Genomic DNA, 20,082 nt, shown 5'->3' with positions numbered 1-20,082 from the left:
GTTCTTCCTTGCTGTGCCTTCTCCTGTGATAAAGGCCTTTGACAGGAGGATGTTGACCAGTCGTTTGGACTGTCCTGTTGAAATTGCCACTTACTCATTTTGTCTCCTCTTTCTTTAGCTGGTTTTCTAAAAGTTGAATTCTGTTACATTATTATATGTACTGCTGCTTGTCTGGTAATAGTTTGTTTGTTGTGGACAACAGGTGAGTCATGACTGCAAGGTCTTTCAATTATTTATATATTATTATCTGTTTATTTTTATAAAAGAAACTAATTTTATTTAGACAATCAAATGGTTTTTAATAATTATTAATATTTTTCTTTACAAAAATTCTTAGAGCAAATACAGATATTCCCTAAGGATGACCTGTGTTTCTGCCATTAATTTTTCAGTTACTTTGAATTGAAATATTTTTTTTTATTTTCAGCATGTTTCTTAATTGTGCTGCATTTCAAAGATATTCACATATTCACATCGATTAGTTTCAGAGCATGGTTTTTAAATTAAGTGTTCTTCTGTAACCAGCCTGGGAAGTGCCTCAGCTTGGGATCTCTTCCTAGATACTGAATCTAATGGAATAGCATGCCATTTGAAACAGTGTCTTGCAAGTCCCAGAGTAGTTCTTTTGTTTCTGTATTAAAATGTTGCCGTTCTGATAATGTGTGGGTAAGTGCTGTGAAAGGCAGGCACAGTGCATTTTGGGGTTGTTGGAGATGGTAGACCAGCAGGAGATGCAGCAAGAGCAATTGCCTCAAAGTCATCTTTAAGGAAAAATTTCAGTAGATATTCCCTATTTATTAATTTGATCTTTGCTTGTTTTTGATGATTACAAATGATGTAATTGTCCTTGAAAAAGGCATTTACATATCAACTCTATATGTTAATATATGAAAATCTGGTATGAAAGTTATTCAACCACTACACTTAAAAAATTTCTGAACAAAGATTAGTTTTACATTTTTTTACTAAGAAGACAAAAATTCAGTAATTAGTTTAACTAAACTTCACAATAAAAGTCTTTGATGTGTTTCTCAGTGTTTGTAGTGTTTTTTTTAAAGTGTCCATTTGTTTTCTTTCTTCTCTTTTCATGTATTCTGCTATTCTGTGCAAAATAACTTTGAGTAATGGTAGCTTCAGGGTACTGGAATTTGTTAAGAGCAATGATAATAAGAGTTTGTAGGTGACTTCAGTGAAGTCCAAAATTTGTGGGGTTTTGAGATTTCTGTGCTCAGTCAAAAATAAAAGAATTAGATCTGAAATTTGTGAAATATGTTTTGGGCATTCAGGACTACTGGATGGTAACAGACTCTTTTTGAGGTTTTGCTGCTCTTGTTGCAGTAATAATGACAGATAGAAAGTTACTATAGTTCTTTGACTTTGCTGTTTGTACACTGAGAAAGCAGTCAGCTTCCCCAGTGTTTGGGGAGAGAATGATTTTCTCTGTCCATTTGTAGTTTAAAAATGATATCCAAATGAGGTATCTAACCTTAAGGGAAATTATTTTGTCACGGGTTTTTTCCCCAGTCTCTGTTAATAAATGTCTGCTTTTCTTCTTATGCCAGTGTTTAGAATCATTTATTATACCAGATTTTAGGCAGAAACACATACAGTATTTGTCTAGATGAAAATATTCTACAGTTTAATTCTGCTGAGTTTGAGTATTGAATATCCAGCAAATATAATTTTTTTCCAGTATTCTATGTGACTGTTATTAGGAAAAGTAATAAGCAATTTGCATAACTCATGTCCAGAACTGGATTCAGGAAAGTAGTGCTATTTTAAAATGGCACATTAAGCAGTACCTGCTTTTTGAAACTGTTAACACCCTTATTCAGTATTTCTCAGTAATAATTTTTAAAGTTCATATAAACTAGTGTATTTTACTGGTTATCCTGTTTTCTCAACAGTGCGTGCTGTACTTATGGGTCCTGAAAATTCTTTACCCAAGCACATTGTTTCTTTTGAGAGGCAACCATGAATGCAGACACCTAACAGAGTATTTTACCTTTAAGCAAGAATGTAAGTACTGACTAAAAATGTAAAATTAGCTACTTGCAACCTGCTGATCTGTAGTCCGTCATTGTGCTTGAAAGATTAGTTTAATTAAAGCCTTGCAAACATCAGGAGGCACCACTGACTTCTGTAGAATTGCTTGCAGTTCAGTGTGGCCTCGGAGTGCACGAAGAGAGCTAGCTGTAAATATACATTATGGAGTAAATTTTTATGTAACAATTCTGATTTTAAAGTCCTGGAGAGGAAGATAATTTAGCTGTAGTCAGGAGAGCAGAGTAACTTGCTGAGAAGTGATGTGAAGCTAACAAAAAGTCCCTACTCTGGGATAATTTTTCCGTTTGGAGGATAGATTTCAGTTATTTCAGAGTAAGATAACTCTTTGGTGATACAAGCTGCCTCTCCATTTGAAGGCTTGTATAAGTATTGATCCTGTGATAAATGGATCATTTGGACTGGTGAAACCCTCTTTGATGTAGGTAAAAATTATATAATCTATAATCAGTTCTTAGCTTTTCACTGTGAATGAGAATTCAAAAATTTCTTAGTAGCATTTTATACTGAAGTATGCTGTCTAATTGTATAAAAATATTAGATAATTCAGTGATTTTTAAAAAAAATTAAATTGATTTTAAAAACAACAGTAGTTTCTTTATACTTGAGATAACAGAAGAAGTGAAAACAGCTTATAATTCTGGAAGAAAATATGTCTTAGAAACATGCTTGCTGTTTAGGTGTTTGGAAATGCTCATTTAAACCCCAAAATGCTCATTGTTTCACCTTTTTTAAGGATTCCCTTTGATATATATTCTTATAACCACTAGAGTACTTCATCCATATACTATGGATTTTTAATGATTTCTATTTTCTTTCCTGCAGGTAAAATAAAGTACTCTGAAAGAGTCTATGATGCTTGTATGGAAGCTTTTGATTGTCTCCCTCTTGCTGCTCTCTTAAATCAACAGTTTCTTTGTGTTCATGGTGGACTTTCACCAGAAATTAATACACTAGATGACATTAGGAGAGTGAGTATTTTGTGTATTTGAAAATAAGTGAAAATGGAGATATTTATATGATGCTATACAAAGTCATCTTTATGAAGTTGTCAGAATATTTTCTATTCTTGTCTCTCATTGAAGTGTAAATCAGGGCTGAAATGTAGGCTAAGCAGTATCATAATTAAAATCTCATGGATTATCTAGTGCATTTTCCATTAGCAGACTTCATTGGGACAGCTGGGACTGTTACAAAACACACACAAAGAAGAAACCTCAAAATTCTCACATAGTTTTTTGAGACAGGTAGTACATGTGAAGAGTTTCATATTCATTCCAAACAATACATTGTATTTCTTTCTAGGTAAGAGCTAGTGTTCTCATGGCTTCCAGGAGAAAACTTGTTGAAATTAATTGTAGTCTTAAAATTGTTTCCTATGTCTACCATCATGTTTCAGTTATTCTGAAATTTCTTTGAAAATTTTTTTACTGTCTCGAATATGTGGATTTTAGTTTTGACAAAGTGAGATATTGCAATATTTAATAGAAATTTAGATTACTATTTAAAATGGCAAATTTGGTAGGCATTTGAGTAACAGTTGAGGAGTACTTCTCCCTGTGGTGAATGTACTGAGTATATTAATAAGAAGAATTTAAAATTTTTTTAAATATTACACAATGGAAGCACTAAATCATGGTGTGCAATTTAAAGAGCAGAAGATTGTGATAACATGAGGTATCTGTTTCTAATGATGTGGTTTTACTTGCGTGGATAGCTTGTCAGGTGGAGATTGTATCAGATGGGAATTTTCAATCAAAATGAATTTTTCCATTGCCTTCATTTTTGCCTACTCCTTTTAAGCTTCTTTAAGTTAACTTAGCTGACATCTTGACTGCTGCACTTGGAACTCAAAACCATTCCTGTTATGATTAGGAACAGCTAACATGCAGATGATTTCAGCTTAAAATATGTGTGGGTGGTTCTAAGAAAGCCTTGGGATTATAGGTAAGGATGGAAGAAAAAACGTAGTTTATCCACATATGGAAGAAGGTACATGGGAACCTGTTTGTAAAATGATCTAAATGTCAGAGAGAAAGTAAAAGCATGCTCTTAAATTACTTTTATAGTATATAAAAGTATATATTGCAGCCTATTTTGTCTTTTTATCTTCAATTATTACATTTCTCATTTTCTTAGCATTTTCTCCTTTATTTGTGCTTTGTTTTTCTTTTTTACCTGTCCCTTTTCTCAAATTTATAGGCCATCGAGTTGAATCTCATTTTTGAATTCACTGTATTCATTCATTAGGGATTTTTTGTAATCATTGGACCATTTCAGAGCCTCAAATGTCAGTTTATTTCACTTACAGATGTTACACTACCAAGCAGAGTGATGTGAGAGGAGAAGAAAATGGCAGAAACAGAGAGGAAGTGTATTTACTCAATCAGTGGTGTAAGTGGGAATATGTACTAAGGCACATTGCATTGTCAGAGCAAATACTGACGTGTACAGAAATCCAAATGCATTGTGCAGAGAAAGGGAAGTAAGAAAGCAAAGAGACTAAACAGTGCCATTCTCACAAAGCCTTAGCACTTCTCTCTGTACAGATGGAAAGAAGCATGGTCAAGGCTTTCTGGAAAGTAATATAGAAAACATTCTGGAAAAACATTTTGGAAAGCCACTGGCATAACAGGATTGTGATTCATTTTTCTGCTGGTCTCAGTCTTGTAGCTGATCAGGTTTCACTGTATCAAGTAAATTTAGCTAAAAGGTAGTTCTCTTGTCTTGGCCTGTACTTTCAGATGTGCTTCTATAATGTTCTAGGCTAAATTAGGCTGAAATGTTTATATGCATATATGAAAATCTGCATTATATTTTGTTCTGGTGAAAGACACATTTATGAATGTAAGGCAGTGTTAGTAGAACTGTTCCTTGGGCCTTCTTCGTTTTTAAAGAATCATCTGGTAACCTGAAAAAGGTGCTAGTCATGGATTGGCAGTGGCTTCAGTAGCTGCATTAGAGCTTGGCATGCACTGATATTTTAAATGTATTTAAATTAAATGGGTGATGTGAAATGCTCACTTTATATCTAGGAAAAAATTGTATACTTGGGGTACAAGTGTGGTGTGTGAAGCTACTTCTGTAAGCAATCAAGACAATTGTATAATATTTCCAGCCTTCGGGTTTATTAGCAGAAGTTCTTACTAAGGAGAGGTCTTAGCTGCAAGGACATAATTATCTGGCATAAAAGGGAAATCACAGCTCTATAAATAGTGCAGGAATCACCTAAGAACTAAAAAATTCTATGCCAGGTGCAGTTTCTTCTGGATGAAGTCTTTAATCAGTATTGATATGTAGGAAGGTGAATAAACTACACAATTTAAACTATTATTTTTGCTGTCATAAACTTACTTCCAGAAGAGGACTTCTTTCATACTAGGCATGACAATGAATCCTAACCAGAAAGGTTATGCTAGGTGCTTTGTGTTTCTGCCAAAATGGAAGTTTGTCAAACTTGTGGTAATCTGATTTTTATTTTCTGAACATCAATTCCATGAATGTTCTGGTTGTCTTGGTAAAGAGTGTCTCTTTCAGACACATGTCCATCAGCTTAGAGATGATGTTTAGTTGATTTCATTTACACTGCCGAGACTTCTACTGAAACAAAACGCCAGGAATTGTCATTTTTCAAACCTAGCATTTTAGAAAGAAGGAAGTATCCAGGTAAGATTATGGGGAGTCTAAAAAAGAGAGACAATTTTTTTTCCCCTCATTTACAGCAGATGCTCACTCTTTTCTTTAGCTTTTGGTGATACTAAGACTTGATCAAATTGCCTTGAAATATATGGCACCACAAATGGGAATCTGTCTTTGTAATACCTTGCTTCTTTTCTGTGCCCTGCTGAAATTTCCTTTTTTTCAGTAATGTGTAAGATGGCTTCCACTTTTCACTGCTCTTCACATTGTTCTGTAGGCTTTATTAGGTGAAAGTTCTCAAGAAAATTAGGACAGATTAATTAAAACTGGTGTCTGTGTGTGAAACTTCTGTGAAGGTCTTTTGCCTCAAAAGCCAAGTTGTTTTAATTTGCTGTACCTTAATCTGCCTCTCAGGTTTTGGTGCTTCTGAATTGAAACATCCATGTGGAGGTATAACGCATGTCACGCTAGTTGTCCTGACTGCGTAGTACCTTGAAAATAATACAGATTTAAATGTTTTACAGTATATAGAAAATACACTACCTAGTTCAGTTTCAACACCAGGTGTATTGATTCTTATTCTGGAAAATTGTCTTTCTCATTTACCTTAATCATATTTAGAAAAATGTTATGCCAGTTTGTACTGAGATTCTGTTTTGCTATAGCCAGAGTACATTCAGAAATAGTGAAATCAGTAACAGGTGTTTTGAATTTACTCGTGTCCTTTAACTTACTTGCTGTGCCACTAGTAGAGAAGCCCTTAAATTGATTATTCTGATTTGATACATGTAGTCTGGGTTGAGTAGCATGAAGAGACATTTCCTTAAATTTTGAGCTATCCTGAGAACTGTGCCAGTTAGTAGATTTTCTAGTGAAGAAGAAACTGATTTGGTGTCTATGTAAGTAAGTATATGTACTATATGTATAGTGTGTGTAAGTATATTTATTTTTTACAAACTCACCTTACTTCAGGAAATAGCTGCATTATTGTTCCAATGCTATGAGAAATTGTTTTTGGAGAGAGGTGTGTTAATTGCAGGCAGCCAGAACTTTTTATTTATAATATCTCTATTGATTTGGCCAAAGTCGTAAGGAAGATCCCTGAAGACTAAAGAAAAAATCTTAGAAATATTTTCTAGACTTTCAGCCTTCTGTATTGCAGGAAACATCAATCAGCAAACAGTTGAAACTTCCTTGTGTGAATGCCTCTCTTAGCTTCTGGACCCATATTTATTGCTGGAGGTTTAGAAACTTGATGGTTTAATCTACAGAAATTCAGGTACTTGCAGAAGTTGATGGACTGACTTCTTCAATCTGGAAGAAATACTCCATACCAGGTTTATCATCCAGTGTGGGAAATGTTAAACCACAGGATTTTAATATTGAATAAATTCCAACAACAACTTCAGTTAATACCTGCCTTACCATTATCTGGCAGGAATTTGTAAAGATCTGGACCTCTCCACTTATGTTACAGGTGGCAGCCTCGGGAGCTCTGATTTTCCAGGGCATGAGAGAGCTTGGCACTACTGCTGGTTCCATATTTGAATGGATTCCTATGGACCGTTAGAGTCAAATTCACCAGGTGCTCACCAAACCTCCCTTCGAGCCTGTCCTGAAGAGTTAAGTGTTCTCTAGTACCATCAAAGTCATCTTCTTTGGTATGGGAAGTGGAGTGAGATAAATGCACTGTCCATCAAAGAACCGTTCCTACATTTCTTGGATAAAATCATCTTGTGAACAAACTCCAGCTACATAAAGACCAAATAAACTTTACATTGAACCTGGGATACCAACTCTCATTTCTGGGACATCAGAGATTGATTGCCTATCACTTAATTAAGCAGGGCATTTTCCTTTTATGTTAACAAATGCACTTTGCTCCTTAACTTCTGCCCCTTTTGACTGTGGTTACTAGGAAATTTGCAAGCTGCTAAAATAGGTGTTTCAAGTGAAAATCAATAAGGAAGCAGCAAGAAAGAAACCAAGAGAAAATCTGCCAAAATTCTATGGCCCATTACATCAGGGATAGAGCTGAAAAATAAAGCTTGTATGAAAAAGCCTTAGCCAGCTGGGCCAGTTGCATCTTCATTACATTGTTAAATGATCCATTATGGAGATGGGTGTTTCAGGGTGGTTTATATTTTCCTTTTGTTGGTTTGGATTTTTAGGGTCTTTTTGTAATACATATTTAGTCTCTTCTAGTTGGTGCTAATTATTCATGCTTTTCTTTTATAATTCCTGTTTTCTGTACTGTTCCTCTTTTCTATTCCTGGTAGTATCTCCAGATTGGTAGATGTGGCATGTGCATGAAAAAGGACCATTTTGTTCCTTGTCTGTATCTTGATCTTGTATTACACATATCCATCAGTCTGGAAGTTATCTCCCTTCTTTTTACAACTAATAAATCTTATTGCTCTTAACAGGTTTGGTTCTTTTGGCATGCCTGTGCCTTATTTCATGAGGAGGAGAGGAAAAACTATACAGAAACTACTTCTCTTTGATATGGTTGGGATTTATTCTAAAAATGTTTGGTATTGATGGATATGTAGGTTAACAAATGTGTAAAACTTAATAATTTAATATTTAAAGAGTATTTGTGCTTCTGCCTTTTTTTTTCTAAACAGTTAGATAGATTCAAAGAGCCTCCAGCTTTTGGACCAATGTGTGACTTGTTGTGGTCAGATCCTTCTGAAGATTTTGGAAATGAAAATTCACCAGAGCATTTCAGTCATAACACAGTCAGAGGATGCTCCTACTTTTATAGGTGAGAGTATACTGTGATCTAGTTGGGTGTTTTAGTACTGACTCTTCCTGAATATTTTATGAGGATATCTTTTACTCATAATTGTTTTCATTTCACAGCTATCCAGCAGTTTGTGAATTTTTGCAAAATAATAATTTGTTGTCAATCATTAGAGCACATGAAGCACAAGATGCAGGGTGAGTACTTGGTATCTTTCAAGGAAATGGTTGCAATGTAAAATAAAAATTAATTGCTTATTTGCTGTAAGATGTAATATAATTTGTTTGGTTTTACAGTTATAGAATGTACAGGAAAAGTCAAACTACAGGGTTCCCATCTTTAATAACAATTTTTTCAGCACCTAATTACCTGGATGTCTACAATAATAAAGGTAAGAACTTGTTATTAGTAATTGTATGTTATAATAAAATAAAATTGTCTAAGTAGATAATCTAATATCAACTGCTTTTTGCCAATTAAGAAACTAAAGGACAAAAAAAAATCTATTAATGAAAGTTATAAAGAAGAGCCAAAAATGACAACCTCCTGTAAGAGGAGTACCTTGAAGCATAAGTGTGGTCAGAGGTTTCCTTTGTGAAAGTTGTTGCTATTTAGTACTTGTGATTAAATCTGCTGGTGTTACCCAGTCAGGCAGGGTTTCCCTGTGCTATGAGTATTCACTCCTCTCATTGTCTTTAGTGGGCAAGGAAGGTGGCTTGCATTGTGGATTGTGGCATCTGAGCATCTTAATTTTGATTGTAATTCCCATAATGGCCATATATGGGAAATCAAAGAAGAGCAAGTAGTGATCAAAATTCTGATCACCATTGAAAATATTAAGATGGAAGTATAGAACAAGAAATCCATTTTTGTCCATCCTCTGCTAAGATGGAGTTGAATAGGAGAAGTGTGTTTAATAGTGTGGAGAAAGATTTGCATGTCAGAATTACAGAGAAGAGCTTAGCTGTGAATTAATGTTGTTCATTGATGAGAATAAAGTTCAACAACAGAATTTAAAAATAAAGCTTGCTGAAATTCAAGTATGATATTAAAGTAAGGCATTTCAAGTATGTGATGAATGAATGATCTCCAAATGTTCCAATAGTGTTCCTTTGAAACCAACACCTTTTTTCTATTACATACATTGCATTTTCTTCCACCCACCTATAAAGAACCACCCCCAGCCCATACCACTTCTGTAGAGTGCATAACTGTACACAGGAAAAGATGAGCTGTTGTTACTTTCACTGATTGCAAAGTAAAGGGGAAGTAAAAATATCTTCAGCTGGCTTTTTAAGTTTTTTCACTATCTCTATGGATACTGTATTCATAGAACCCTTTTTCACTTGAGCTATTCCCAGTCTGATGCAAGTGTAAGTATAGAAAAATGTGGTCAACTACTTGCTTAGCTTTAGAATGCTTCTGGTTTTCTGTCTTTTTTCTTTATGCTTTCTCTTTTCCCTCATCTTCAAGATGTCTGTGGTTTTACTCCAGTCTTATAGCATGGGAAGACACATATGAAGAATAAAACCTGAATTTGCATATACTGAATGTACTGCTGTTCTGAATTAGTTTTATTAAAGTTACTGAAATTATAGCTTTTCAAGACTTTTAAAAATCTTTGTTGATTTTAGACCTAAAATAGGACAGTATAGACCTGTATTGACATGTAACAGTACCTTAGAGTGAAACATACACAGTAAAAATCCAAAGTGCTCCATTGGTTACCTGGCTGTAAATACTGTGAAAGAAAGAGAATGGAATACCTTTGGGATTATTTAGTGTAAAATATAAATAGAGCTAAGACAAGCCTGTGACTTTACATTTGTGGTACTCAAAAGTTTTAAACATTCTTTTCAAAATATTTGAATTTCATTTTAGCTGCTGTATTAAAATATGAAAACAATGTGATGAATATTCGTCAGTTCAATTGTTCTCCTCATCCATACTGGCTACCAAATTTTATGGACGTTTTCACATGGTCTTTGCCATTTGTTGGAGAGAAAGGTTAGTAGATGTTATGCATCAACTAATATCTCTTAATTTCTGCCAGATTAATGTTGGGAGAATTTTTGTTTTTTAAAATATATTTACCAATGAAAGATGAATTGCATTATTTTTGTCTTGTTTTTTTTTACTTGTTTAAGTCAAGGTAGTTATAACTGCATCTAATATAGCTAAGATGTTAACAGAAATCATAATTTCCATTGGGGGTGTACATCTTCATTGTTAAGTAGCACCTTTGAACTGCATTGAAGTTAATGTTTAAATTGTTCATATTGTACAGAATGCTAAGTTATATGCATTGTTAGTCCTGTGTAGTTATAGGTATAAATTTCTATTGAGATGTTTGTGTAAAATGTTAACTTTCCTATATGGATATAACAGATTGACCTTCACTGAAGATAAGTTTTGCAGTTATAATTTTTTCTTGTAAAAAAGATAATTTAGCACAGATCCTCCTTTTTTTTTTTCTTTTCCCTCTAGAGATGATAACTCTGAATCTAGGACACTGGGGCCCCAAGTAGTCCTCAGTTGGCAAGCAATGAGGTTAGAGGCTATTTGGGTCTGTTTAAAATCCTTCTATGACAGAAACTGCTCTTTTCATAAAGACAGATCTGGAGAGCTCTTTAGATTTCTTTGAAAGTTTCTTTTTAATTTAGTTTAAATTTAATTTAAATAAAATAAATCTAACTAAATTTTAGGTTTCCTGCAGTTATGTATTTAAGGACATAAAAACCTAAGAGTCTAGATTTGCTTATGTTGTCTTTAGTGAACAGTTACATACAAATACTTTGGACACTTCTTACTGTGGTTTACAAACTTGACAATTTTTTAAAAATGTTTAAATGAAGGGACCTGACATTTGAAAGAAGATTTGGTTTGTATCTCTCTTGCCTGATGATGCAGTAGATAATGTTTTCAACAGCAAAGGGTTGCTACTGTGTATTTGGCTTTTGTTGCATTGCTGGTAATGACATCCAGCAGCTTATTTAACAGTGAGTGTTTCATTGCCCTGCTCAGTGCTTCAGACTGCTGGAGTCATGGCCCTCAGGTAGCCTTGCCTTTGGACAAATGCATGTTTCCACTCTGGTGAAGGATTTAATGTCAACATTGTCTGGTCTGCATTGATCAGATCAAAATCATAATAATTTGGGGTTTTTTTACAGTAGCAAGTAACTCTTTCCCAAGAATGAAGAATACAACCATAGCAGATAACACTGGGGTTGTATGAATTAGTCTTGGAGAAATGAAGGCAGCAATTTACAAAGTTTTTAACCTACTGCCTTTGGGATAGGTTTCTGAATACTCCATGTAGAGGAAGGTTTGAATATTTTAAGAAAGTTTGATATACATCAGAAAGATTGAATGGCAGAATAAGAATGTTCATGGAGGGAAAAAAATACACAAACTCATCTCAAAAAACTTGTGTCCACTATGTTAATATATTTAAGGGGAGTTTGAAAATACAAATAGATATTTATATAAATATGTTTTCAATATTTATATTTCCCATATTTATATTCTAATATTTTTCTGCTTGAGTATTTCTGCTACATGCCTGCTGTTGTCAGGAATAGAATAGCTTTTTCAATTCAAGCCTGAATTTGAGCAGTCAAAATTTTTCATATTTAGGTAAAGTTTGCATAAAAACTAGTTCAAGTACTTGACTTTTAACATAAAGCTACTAATTTACAAGAAAAGTCTTATCTAAAAGAACTCCTTGTAAGAGAGGAATGTTCATGCTGTTTGATTGTTTAATGTTTAATTGTATAATTGATAGCTTCTTATTTTTCTGAGCTTTTTAAATTCTGTGGCAGCTCACATCAAGAATTATTTTGAAATGAGGTTACTGAGCGATGGCTGTGGTGTGAGAAGTTCATTCACTAGAGTTGCTGGTGACTAGCAGTATCTTGTGTACATGGAAATATTTTAAATTCTACACAGAATGTATTAACATTTATTTTTTCCTATACAGTAACAGAAATGTTGGTGAATGTTTTGAGCATTTGCTCTGACGATGAGCTGATGACAGAGGGAGAAGATCAATTTGACGGTAGGGTTTACTTTAAGATATGTAAATCTTCCTAATTGTAATAACTTATAAACAATAGTTAACTCAGACTGGTGTAATATTGCCTGGCATTTGAAAAAAATTGCCTTCAAATTTTTCTGTGGAAAACAATGCTTTTGGTGGGGCAGAGAAGGGAATTGGGTTTGTGTTTGTGATCGAGAAGCAGTAATAGCAACCTTTGCAAATCCTCATATGTGATTACAATATAAAATAAACTTTTAGTGGGAAATTCACCAAATGTCTTGGCACTTGAAATTTGAAACATACTAACTTACTTTGCTACTATTTAGACTAGATGTATTATAATACACTGAATTTCTTAATTATTGCCCTTTAATAACAGTTGATGTTGGAGAACATCAGACACTATTTTTATGGCAAAGTACTATAAATAAAGTCTGAAATGCAAGGTTAAATCTGCATTTGAGTTCAAAGGACAACTTGTTTATGTACATTTTATTATGTGTATTCGTGTAATGAATTACAACATCTTTTTGTCTCTTAAACTGTGATACAGTAGGTTGTTAAGAGAGGTTTGTAGCATGATGATTAGGAAGCAGCATTCACATGAAGACCTAGACTTAGTTTTGTTGAGCTTTTTACAGAAGTACTTAATGTCACACCTAAACGTTTTTCAGACTTGCTTCATTTCATCCAATAACAGAACTGATCTGGTGAATTGTTGTTGATGGGGGAGGAGGAAGGAAACTTTCAGCAGCCTTTGAGGAACAGGAAAGGATTATTTGTAAAGACATTAGAGACACAAGCCCCTTCTTAGCATTACTGTGTTCAAATTCAATAGCAGAATAGTGTTGTGCTAAGCAGCTGTGTGTTTCCCATTGGAGTGCATTGGTTCTGAGCCACTTCAACTTTGCTGCTATTTAGATGATTGCCAAAAATGTGAAAACGTGGAAGAAGTGTCAAAAGTGATCCTACCAACAGTCAATTCCTGGTTTTTATGCAAGTAAATCTCCTAAACTGAGCATAAAGCAGTTGCACCAAGCAGGGTGTGGTGGTATTCTGAGGCATTAGGATTTATGTTTGCCAGAGTAGCTGCAGTTGTCAGTTGATTGCATATGCCCTGTCTGTAGTTTCTTAATTTGAATTATTTTTTATTCTGTCTCCTTTAACAATTTCTTTGCTTGATGCATCTCTTATGCCACCTAGGTACTGTCTATGCTTTATCTTTCTATGTGGTTGGATTTTTTTTTAACTGTTGACTTTCAAGCATTCACTTGTTATTCGTCAAATTTTAAATATTCTCAACAATTGCACTTCTTGTTTGATGAATGCGTTTTCAAGTGTTGCAATTTTCCATTTTTTTTTTCATATTTCTTCTCCATTCCTTCTTTATTACCACTGCCAAGTTAAATATATATTTTTTTTTTGTCTCACTCACCTTTTTCTCCATCGTTCACTTCCTTTTTTTCTGGACTCTCCATCTGAAGAGCGACTCATATATGGCAATAAAAAAGGTACAGACCAGACAGAGTAGGAATGTTTTGAAATATGACTCCACAGAACCTGACAGTCTAAAGTATTAATGAGAAAATAACCTTTCTATTGAGAGTTATTTTGTAATATTTTATGATTATTAACCATTTTAATGGGAATTTTATAAAAACTTGTGTATTTTGTGATGAGAAGTCATACTTCAAGACATCTGTCTTTCTGTGCATGAATTTTTTTTTCCTTCTTTTTTCATTCCTTTTTTTTTTTTTTGTAGAATTTCATTCTTTTATCTACTTCTAAAATTTTATCTTTGGTCCTGCATGTGTAGGGAGCTTTCAGTTGTCTGTCTTGCTCTTTAATACTTTCCTCATGAGCTGTTTTTTAAGGTTGTGCATGGAATGTGTTTATAAAATGTTCCAAAATCTGGTTTGTGTGGTACATTTTGTCTTCTTAACTGAGATGTCAAAAAAAAAGTACTTTTTAATTCTCTGTGAATTTTGAAGCTGGCCAGATGCAAATTGTAAAAAGAAGCCTAGTTACCAACTTAAATTCATGGTCTGTCACTTGTTTTTCAGAAATCACAGGACAGATAGTTTTGTGCAGAGATATTCTTCTGGCTACTACTTGCCTAATAATATTTTTTCTCTCTGTGTGAAATTTTTGGTTCCAGAGAATATTTCTAACACTTTGGAATGCATTAGATTATAGACATGTTTCCAGAAGTTATGTCTAGGGCATAACATGTCAGCATTTCAGAATTTGTTTCTTATGCAGGCCTTGGGAATGGGAAATGGGGAAGTTCTTTGTCATCTCTCCTATAATTTAGGGTGTAATCAAGACATTCTTCTGCAAGCAGATGCCATTCTCTAAGTAACCAGGATTAAGTGGCCACATTAGTGCAGTGCTGCAGCCTGGAGTGATGCCTTTGGCTTTTTGCCTTGGCTGTGTTGCTTCTAGAGGGCCAGGGCAATGAGAAATCATGTTAAAAAAAAAAACAAAAATGAAAAATCCCAACAAACAAACAAAACCCTCTCAAACAAACCAAACACTCCAATGCAACCTTTCTCATTTTAGAGCACAGAGACTAGCACTGGCTGAAGTCTTTCCATTTGGCACATTACAGCTTGGCAACAGTGAAGCCTGCAGATTGGTGTAGGTAGAAGGAAAATTGAGGAACTTAAAGAGAAATGTTTGATGTCCCCCTTAGCCCTGAGCTTCTCAAACTCTAAAAGAGTCTCCTCATTCTGGATTCTCAAGTAGCTATTCAGTAGTGTTCAATGAGAGAAAGCAAAAATTTCTACAACTTTAAAAATTAAAAGTTAAGATTTCAAGGAATTTTTTTTCAGTAAAAATTGAATGTTTCATACTATCCTATTTCAAGTTTTTCCTGAGCCACCTGTTTTGCCAGTTTTTTAGTTTTATGTCTGTTAAAATTGTAACTTTGTCTAAAAAAAATTTTTACTCAGCAGTTCCTGGCTTTTTTGCTTTGTTTATGTGGACTGGCAGGTATTTGTCATACCCCAATATTCTGTCATTGTGTTCTTACAAAAGCTGTCTCTTGCCCCCATTTTTTCTTTGTCATTACACCTTTTCTGTCTTGTATGGTTTTGTTGTTGTTCTTTGCCCTTACATGCTTTATCTTTTGTCTTTTATTTGGTTTGGTGTTGAGGGTGGAAAGTCTACCCTTCTTGTGCCACAGAAGGCCTTGTGTCCTTGAGCTGTGGTCTGAGAAGTGTGACTGTTGTGCCTGAGCGTCTGTGCCCTCATGGGGAAGCCCCGTGCTAGTGAGCAGGGATGGAAAACAGCTTCTTCCACAGCTCAGCTCCCTTTTTGAGTGCAAGTAAGACAATTTTGGACGTGTGGCTCTTCCTCTGCCCGCTTCTTTGGTCCTTTCTTCTACATTCTTACAGTTTAGTTGGCAACTTCTTACTGTATGCCTTTCTCTGAAGCCTGAACAACATTGTACATGGAGTTCTGGAATACCTGACAGACCTGTCTGAGCTTGTTCACTCTTGGTCCCCTGTGGTTCAATTCACAGTATGACTGAGTTACTGTTACCTTGATGTGATTAATGCTCTCCTTCTCCAGTGGCTGAAGAGAAGTAAGGATTTTGGTTTTGATATCTCCTCATCTGCCTCTGCTGTTTTAATAAAATTGAGGAGTTGGCGAAGGGATAGTAAGATGAGGGGAAGGATGACTTTTATACATTGAAACAAACCAGAGAAAGGAGAAGGGTGTTGGAGAAAGGTGTTTCTGTTTTCATGTCAAGGCAGGCAAAGGTGGCTCTCCTTCCTAATCACAAGCCTCCTTTAAGAGTTTTGTCTTCACTTTTGTCTGTCATAAGTGGTATCACTCTGCCCTGTGGAATATGCAGTATTTACTCCAGATCTTTGATATTTGTAATTTCTGCAAATGATACAAACCGAAGATGATGTAGAACACAGACTTAAGTGGTAAGAAAGGTACCACTGCAATTTTTTGCTTGTTTATTTTCTGAGGGGTTCTCATGGAGTTGTGTTTTGGGTAGCTGACATAAACACAAAGAAACCACTGTTTTCTCTTGAACAGCTGTGTAACAATTAGAAAATCTTTAATTTTTGTGGCTTTAGTATCTCTTTGGCTTCTATATTGGGCTGCTTGCCTACGTGTTGATATATACACATACACATTCTTAGTACATGTCAGTACTAAGAATTTAAAGTGTAAAATTTAGGTAAATGAGTGAATATAGTTACTACACTGTAGTGCTGGTAGTTCTGGTGCTTACTAGGTTTAGAAAATCATTGTGAACAATCTAAACTTTTTTGTGTGTATTTTGTGGACACAGAGGTGATGGTGGTTTTGCTGGCATTCTGAAGCTCTAATTTGATAACTTTTTGACCTCCTGTGAAGAGTACTGAACTTAAACAGTTGTTAAATTTGATGCACTTTAAAACAATGACCTTCTAAAGAATCATGAGCTTGAGACTTTTTTCTTCTTCTATTGAAAGTAGGTACAGCTGCCGCAAGGAAGGAAATAATCAGAAATAAAATTCGTGCAATTGGCAAGATGGCAAGAGTCTTCTCTGTTCTCAGGTACTTGCATGATTTCTGCATTCCTTAACCCCTATTACATATGCAAGGTAAACATCTCTGTTTCAGGATAATGAATGCCAAAGATTTTTCAGGGAGATCACTGTGCATCAGAATCTTGTTTGGCATGTTGGAACACCCTGTTGATGGAATTTTTGCTTGAAGAATATTTTTGAGTTATTTTTGAGACATGTTGCAAGAAATTACAGAACATGATCTTTAGTGTACATGTTTGTCGAGCTGTAACTAAGAGTCTTGGAAAGGCAATACCAGATAGAGAGACTGAAATGAAGTGTATAATGAAGGAGGTCAGGACTGACTGAAAATTTCTGACATACCACAAACTTGAGGAGTAGAGGGGTTTTGTTTTCAGTTTTGGTTTGTTTCTTTTCACCTATTTAAAAAAATATCCATCTTCTTTAAATGTCGAGATTTCATCATCCTATTTACCCAAAATGTCTGTTTTTCTACAGAACATAATTGCTCAAATAGGGGTAATTTTTTAAAGTTCTTATTTTCCAAAGTAGAGACATTTCAGACAAAATTGGGGATTGTTTTATGGTAGTGAGGCATATTCTGTACCTCATGAAGCATTCCGTGCTCATTTCAAAGCTAATGAACCTGCATGGGAGTAACTGCTCAGAATTTGGTTCAGAAGTAGCCAGCATTTATAACTCCTAGGCAGAGGAAAGAGTGGTATGGAATAGAATTATTTTCACCTTTTAAATTGTTGGAAATTTTATTTGCATTCAGTCTTGACATGCCTAAAACACAGCAAAACTGGGCTGTCCCTTTCTCCATCCATTATTTTACTTTAATGCAAGTTTTCATGTGCAGATATTTAAGGTTTTGTAACTGTTTTTTTCACCCAGGGAGGAGAGTGAAAGTGTGCTGACACTCAAGGGTTTGACTCCCACTGGAATGTTACCTAGTGGAGTGTTGGCTGGAGGACGACAGACCCTGCAAAGTGGTAATGATGTTATGCAACTTGCTGTGCCTCAGATGGACTGGGGCACATCTCACTCTTTTGCTAACACCACACATAATGCATGCAGGGAATTTCTTATGCTTTTCAGTTCTTGTCTTAGCGGCTGATACAAGCATAGTGTTATGTGTTAATCAGGCAATGTGAAATGGATACTTAACCAGGGTATAAAACTAAAAGCCAACTAGTTCAGCAGTGTCAAGCTATGTTTTTCAGACTCTGAGCTTCCTTAGTTTACAATTTTTCACGTGGGGTGACCTTATAGATCTCGTATTGAGGCATTTAGTCATTACAGATAAAAAATGGCAGTGTAATTTTGCATCATTACTTGTGTGCTCTCCATTAAAATGGTTTTATTATAGCTGTGTTAGTATTTTCATTGACAATGTCAAATACTTGTTGATATTAATATTAACAAACAGCTACAGACTGCATAGTTCCATATTACACTCCATTGACAGATTGGAATGTGCTATGTTTTGTACCCTGGTAATTAATGCCAAAGTTTGTTCTCTATGTTGTTTGTCAAATGTTCTATGTATAATTGACCTCCCTGAATTGTCCTTGTAACATGCTGTTTCCTTCCTCTGCAGATGTAGCTGCTTTCTTAGATCTGTCTGTCTCTCTCTAGGTATAGATGTATGTCTGTATAAGTGTTAAAATTAAACCACTATCCCAGACACTTGTCTGTCTCTTGATGTAGAAGCAATGTTGTAGCACCTTGTTTTTGAGGTTTGCTGCATTTGCTGCTGCACACTGTCTGTGCATTTTCAACAACAATGTACTTGAAAAATATTCAATCATTTGTTATAAAATCAGTTGAGAATAAAGGGAATTTAAAACTTGTAAATAAATCAAAATAAAAGGGTGTTATTAAGTGTGCATATATTTTTTTGCATGAAAATAAAAAGAACTCTATACAAAATATACCTGTAATCTGGCTCATTGAATATTTTGTAAAAGGTTTTCATTCTTTTTTTAGTTTGTTGAATCATTGGATCATATTTTTCACAAGGCCCATAATGATTAACTAGAATTAGGGAGGATGCTATGAGCTTGCAAGTGTATTAAAGGAATGAAGTCCATGTTTTCTGCTCACTGTGGTGAATAACTAAAAAACACCAGTCTGAAACTGGACTTCATATCAGCAGCACTCTTAATATATTCAAAGACTTTTTATTGGCCACCTTCGGGCTTTACTACAAAGTATAAAACTTTAGTGTGGGAACACTAAATTTTATAACTATTGAAAGATTGTGATATGTGAATACCACTTTTTACACAATCTACTTTACAAGAGTAGCTGCTTTTCTCATTTCATGATTTAGACTGTTTATTTGAATTCCTTATATTTGCTATGTAGTTTTTTAAAAGCCTTTCACTACATTTTCTATTAAACTATCAAAGCTGGTTTTTAATAGCTTTGAAACACAAATGTCACATTTTAAATCATTTTTCAGTGGACATATAATGTCTACAAGTAAGTTTATATGTCCAGTGTATGTATGTGATTGTTTTGTGAATGTCTATAACAAGAAATGGTGTATGTTTCCTAATCCATTCAACTATTCCAAAAGCATATGTTCTAGCTTTAATTTTCATTGTTTAATAAGAAATTTTATTATGCTTAAAAATGAGTCTGCATTCCTCTCACTCATTTAACAAATTTTTATCCATGTTGCATTACAAATACCAGAGAGGATCAAACTGACTTGAAAATTTTTTTTCATAAAGCATATGACTTTCCACCACGACTGAAAATGTGGGACATTTGGAAAGTGTGCAAAATCCATACTGGATTTCTGTGGGTGTGGTTTTCTCTTGACTAGAACTTTTGATGGCAGTATTCTCTGATGCACTACATTAATATTCCTCATTTGTTTTAGTCATGTTGATTGTTCAAAATAAATTAGTTCTTAAACTGAAATAACTTCTTTTTAGTGATAGGCATGTTACTGTTTCAGTCTTAAGAAAGTAGTTTTCAAATTAGGATTAATGGTTAATTGCAAAGGTAGCAGTAAACCAAAAATAAAATAAAACAAAACTTCA

At 34.5% G+C, this 20,082-nt stretch overlaps 1 protein-coding gene across 8 annotated transcripts in view; it reads left to right on the top strand.

The window, feature by feature from the left end:
- The window catches only part of PPP3CB (protein phosphatase 3 catalytic subunit beta), a 46,013-nt gene that overhangs the window by 13,180 nt on the left and 12,751 nt on the right, over positions 1-20,082 (top strand). For 4 of the 8 annotated variants that reach the window (XR_010028725.1, XM_063163748.1, XM_063163743.1 and 1 more), the window contains exons 4-13: positions 1,908-2,019; positions 2,890-3,035; positions 8,331-8,470; positions 8,569-8,646; positions 8,746-8,840; positions 10,331-10,456; positions 12,429-12,506; positions 13,973-13,999; positions 16,967-17,051; positions 17,921-18,018. Coding sequence is in view for 7 of the 8 variants with exons in the window: in XM_063163748.1 (XP_063019818.1) it covers positions 1,908-2,019; positions 2,890-3,035; positions 8,331-8,470; positions 8,569-8,646; positions 8,746-8,840; positions 10,331-10,456; positions 12,429-12,506; positions 13,973-13,999; positions 16,967-17,051; positions 17,921-18,018 (985 nt within the window). In the remaining variant the exon portion in view is untranslated. The remainder of the gene's footprint in view (positions 1-1,907; positions 2,020-2,889; positions 3,036-8,330; positions 8,471-8,568; positions 8,647-8,745; positions 8,841-10,330; positions 10,457-12,428; positions 12,507-13,972; positions 14,000-16,966; positions 17,052-17,920; positions 18,019-20,082) is intronic. The other 4 variants (XM_063163750.1, XM_063163747.1, XM_063163749.1 and 1 more) reach the window with 2 other exon arrangements.

This window comes from Melospiza melodia, chromosome 9 (genome assembly GCF_035770615.1).
Source record: "Melospiza melodia melodia isolate bMelMel2 chromosome 9, bMelMel2.pri, whole genome shotgun sequence".
Lineage (NCBI taxonomy): Eukaryota > Metazoa > Chordata > Aves > Passeriformes > Passerellidae > Melospiza > Melospiza melodia.
The sequence above is the reverse complement of the archived record's forward strand: the minus strand, read 5'-3'. Positions and strand labels throughout refer to the sequence as shown.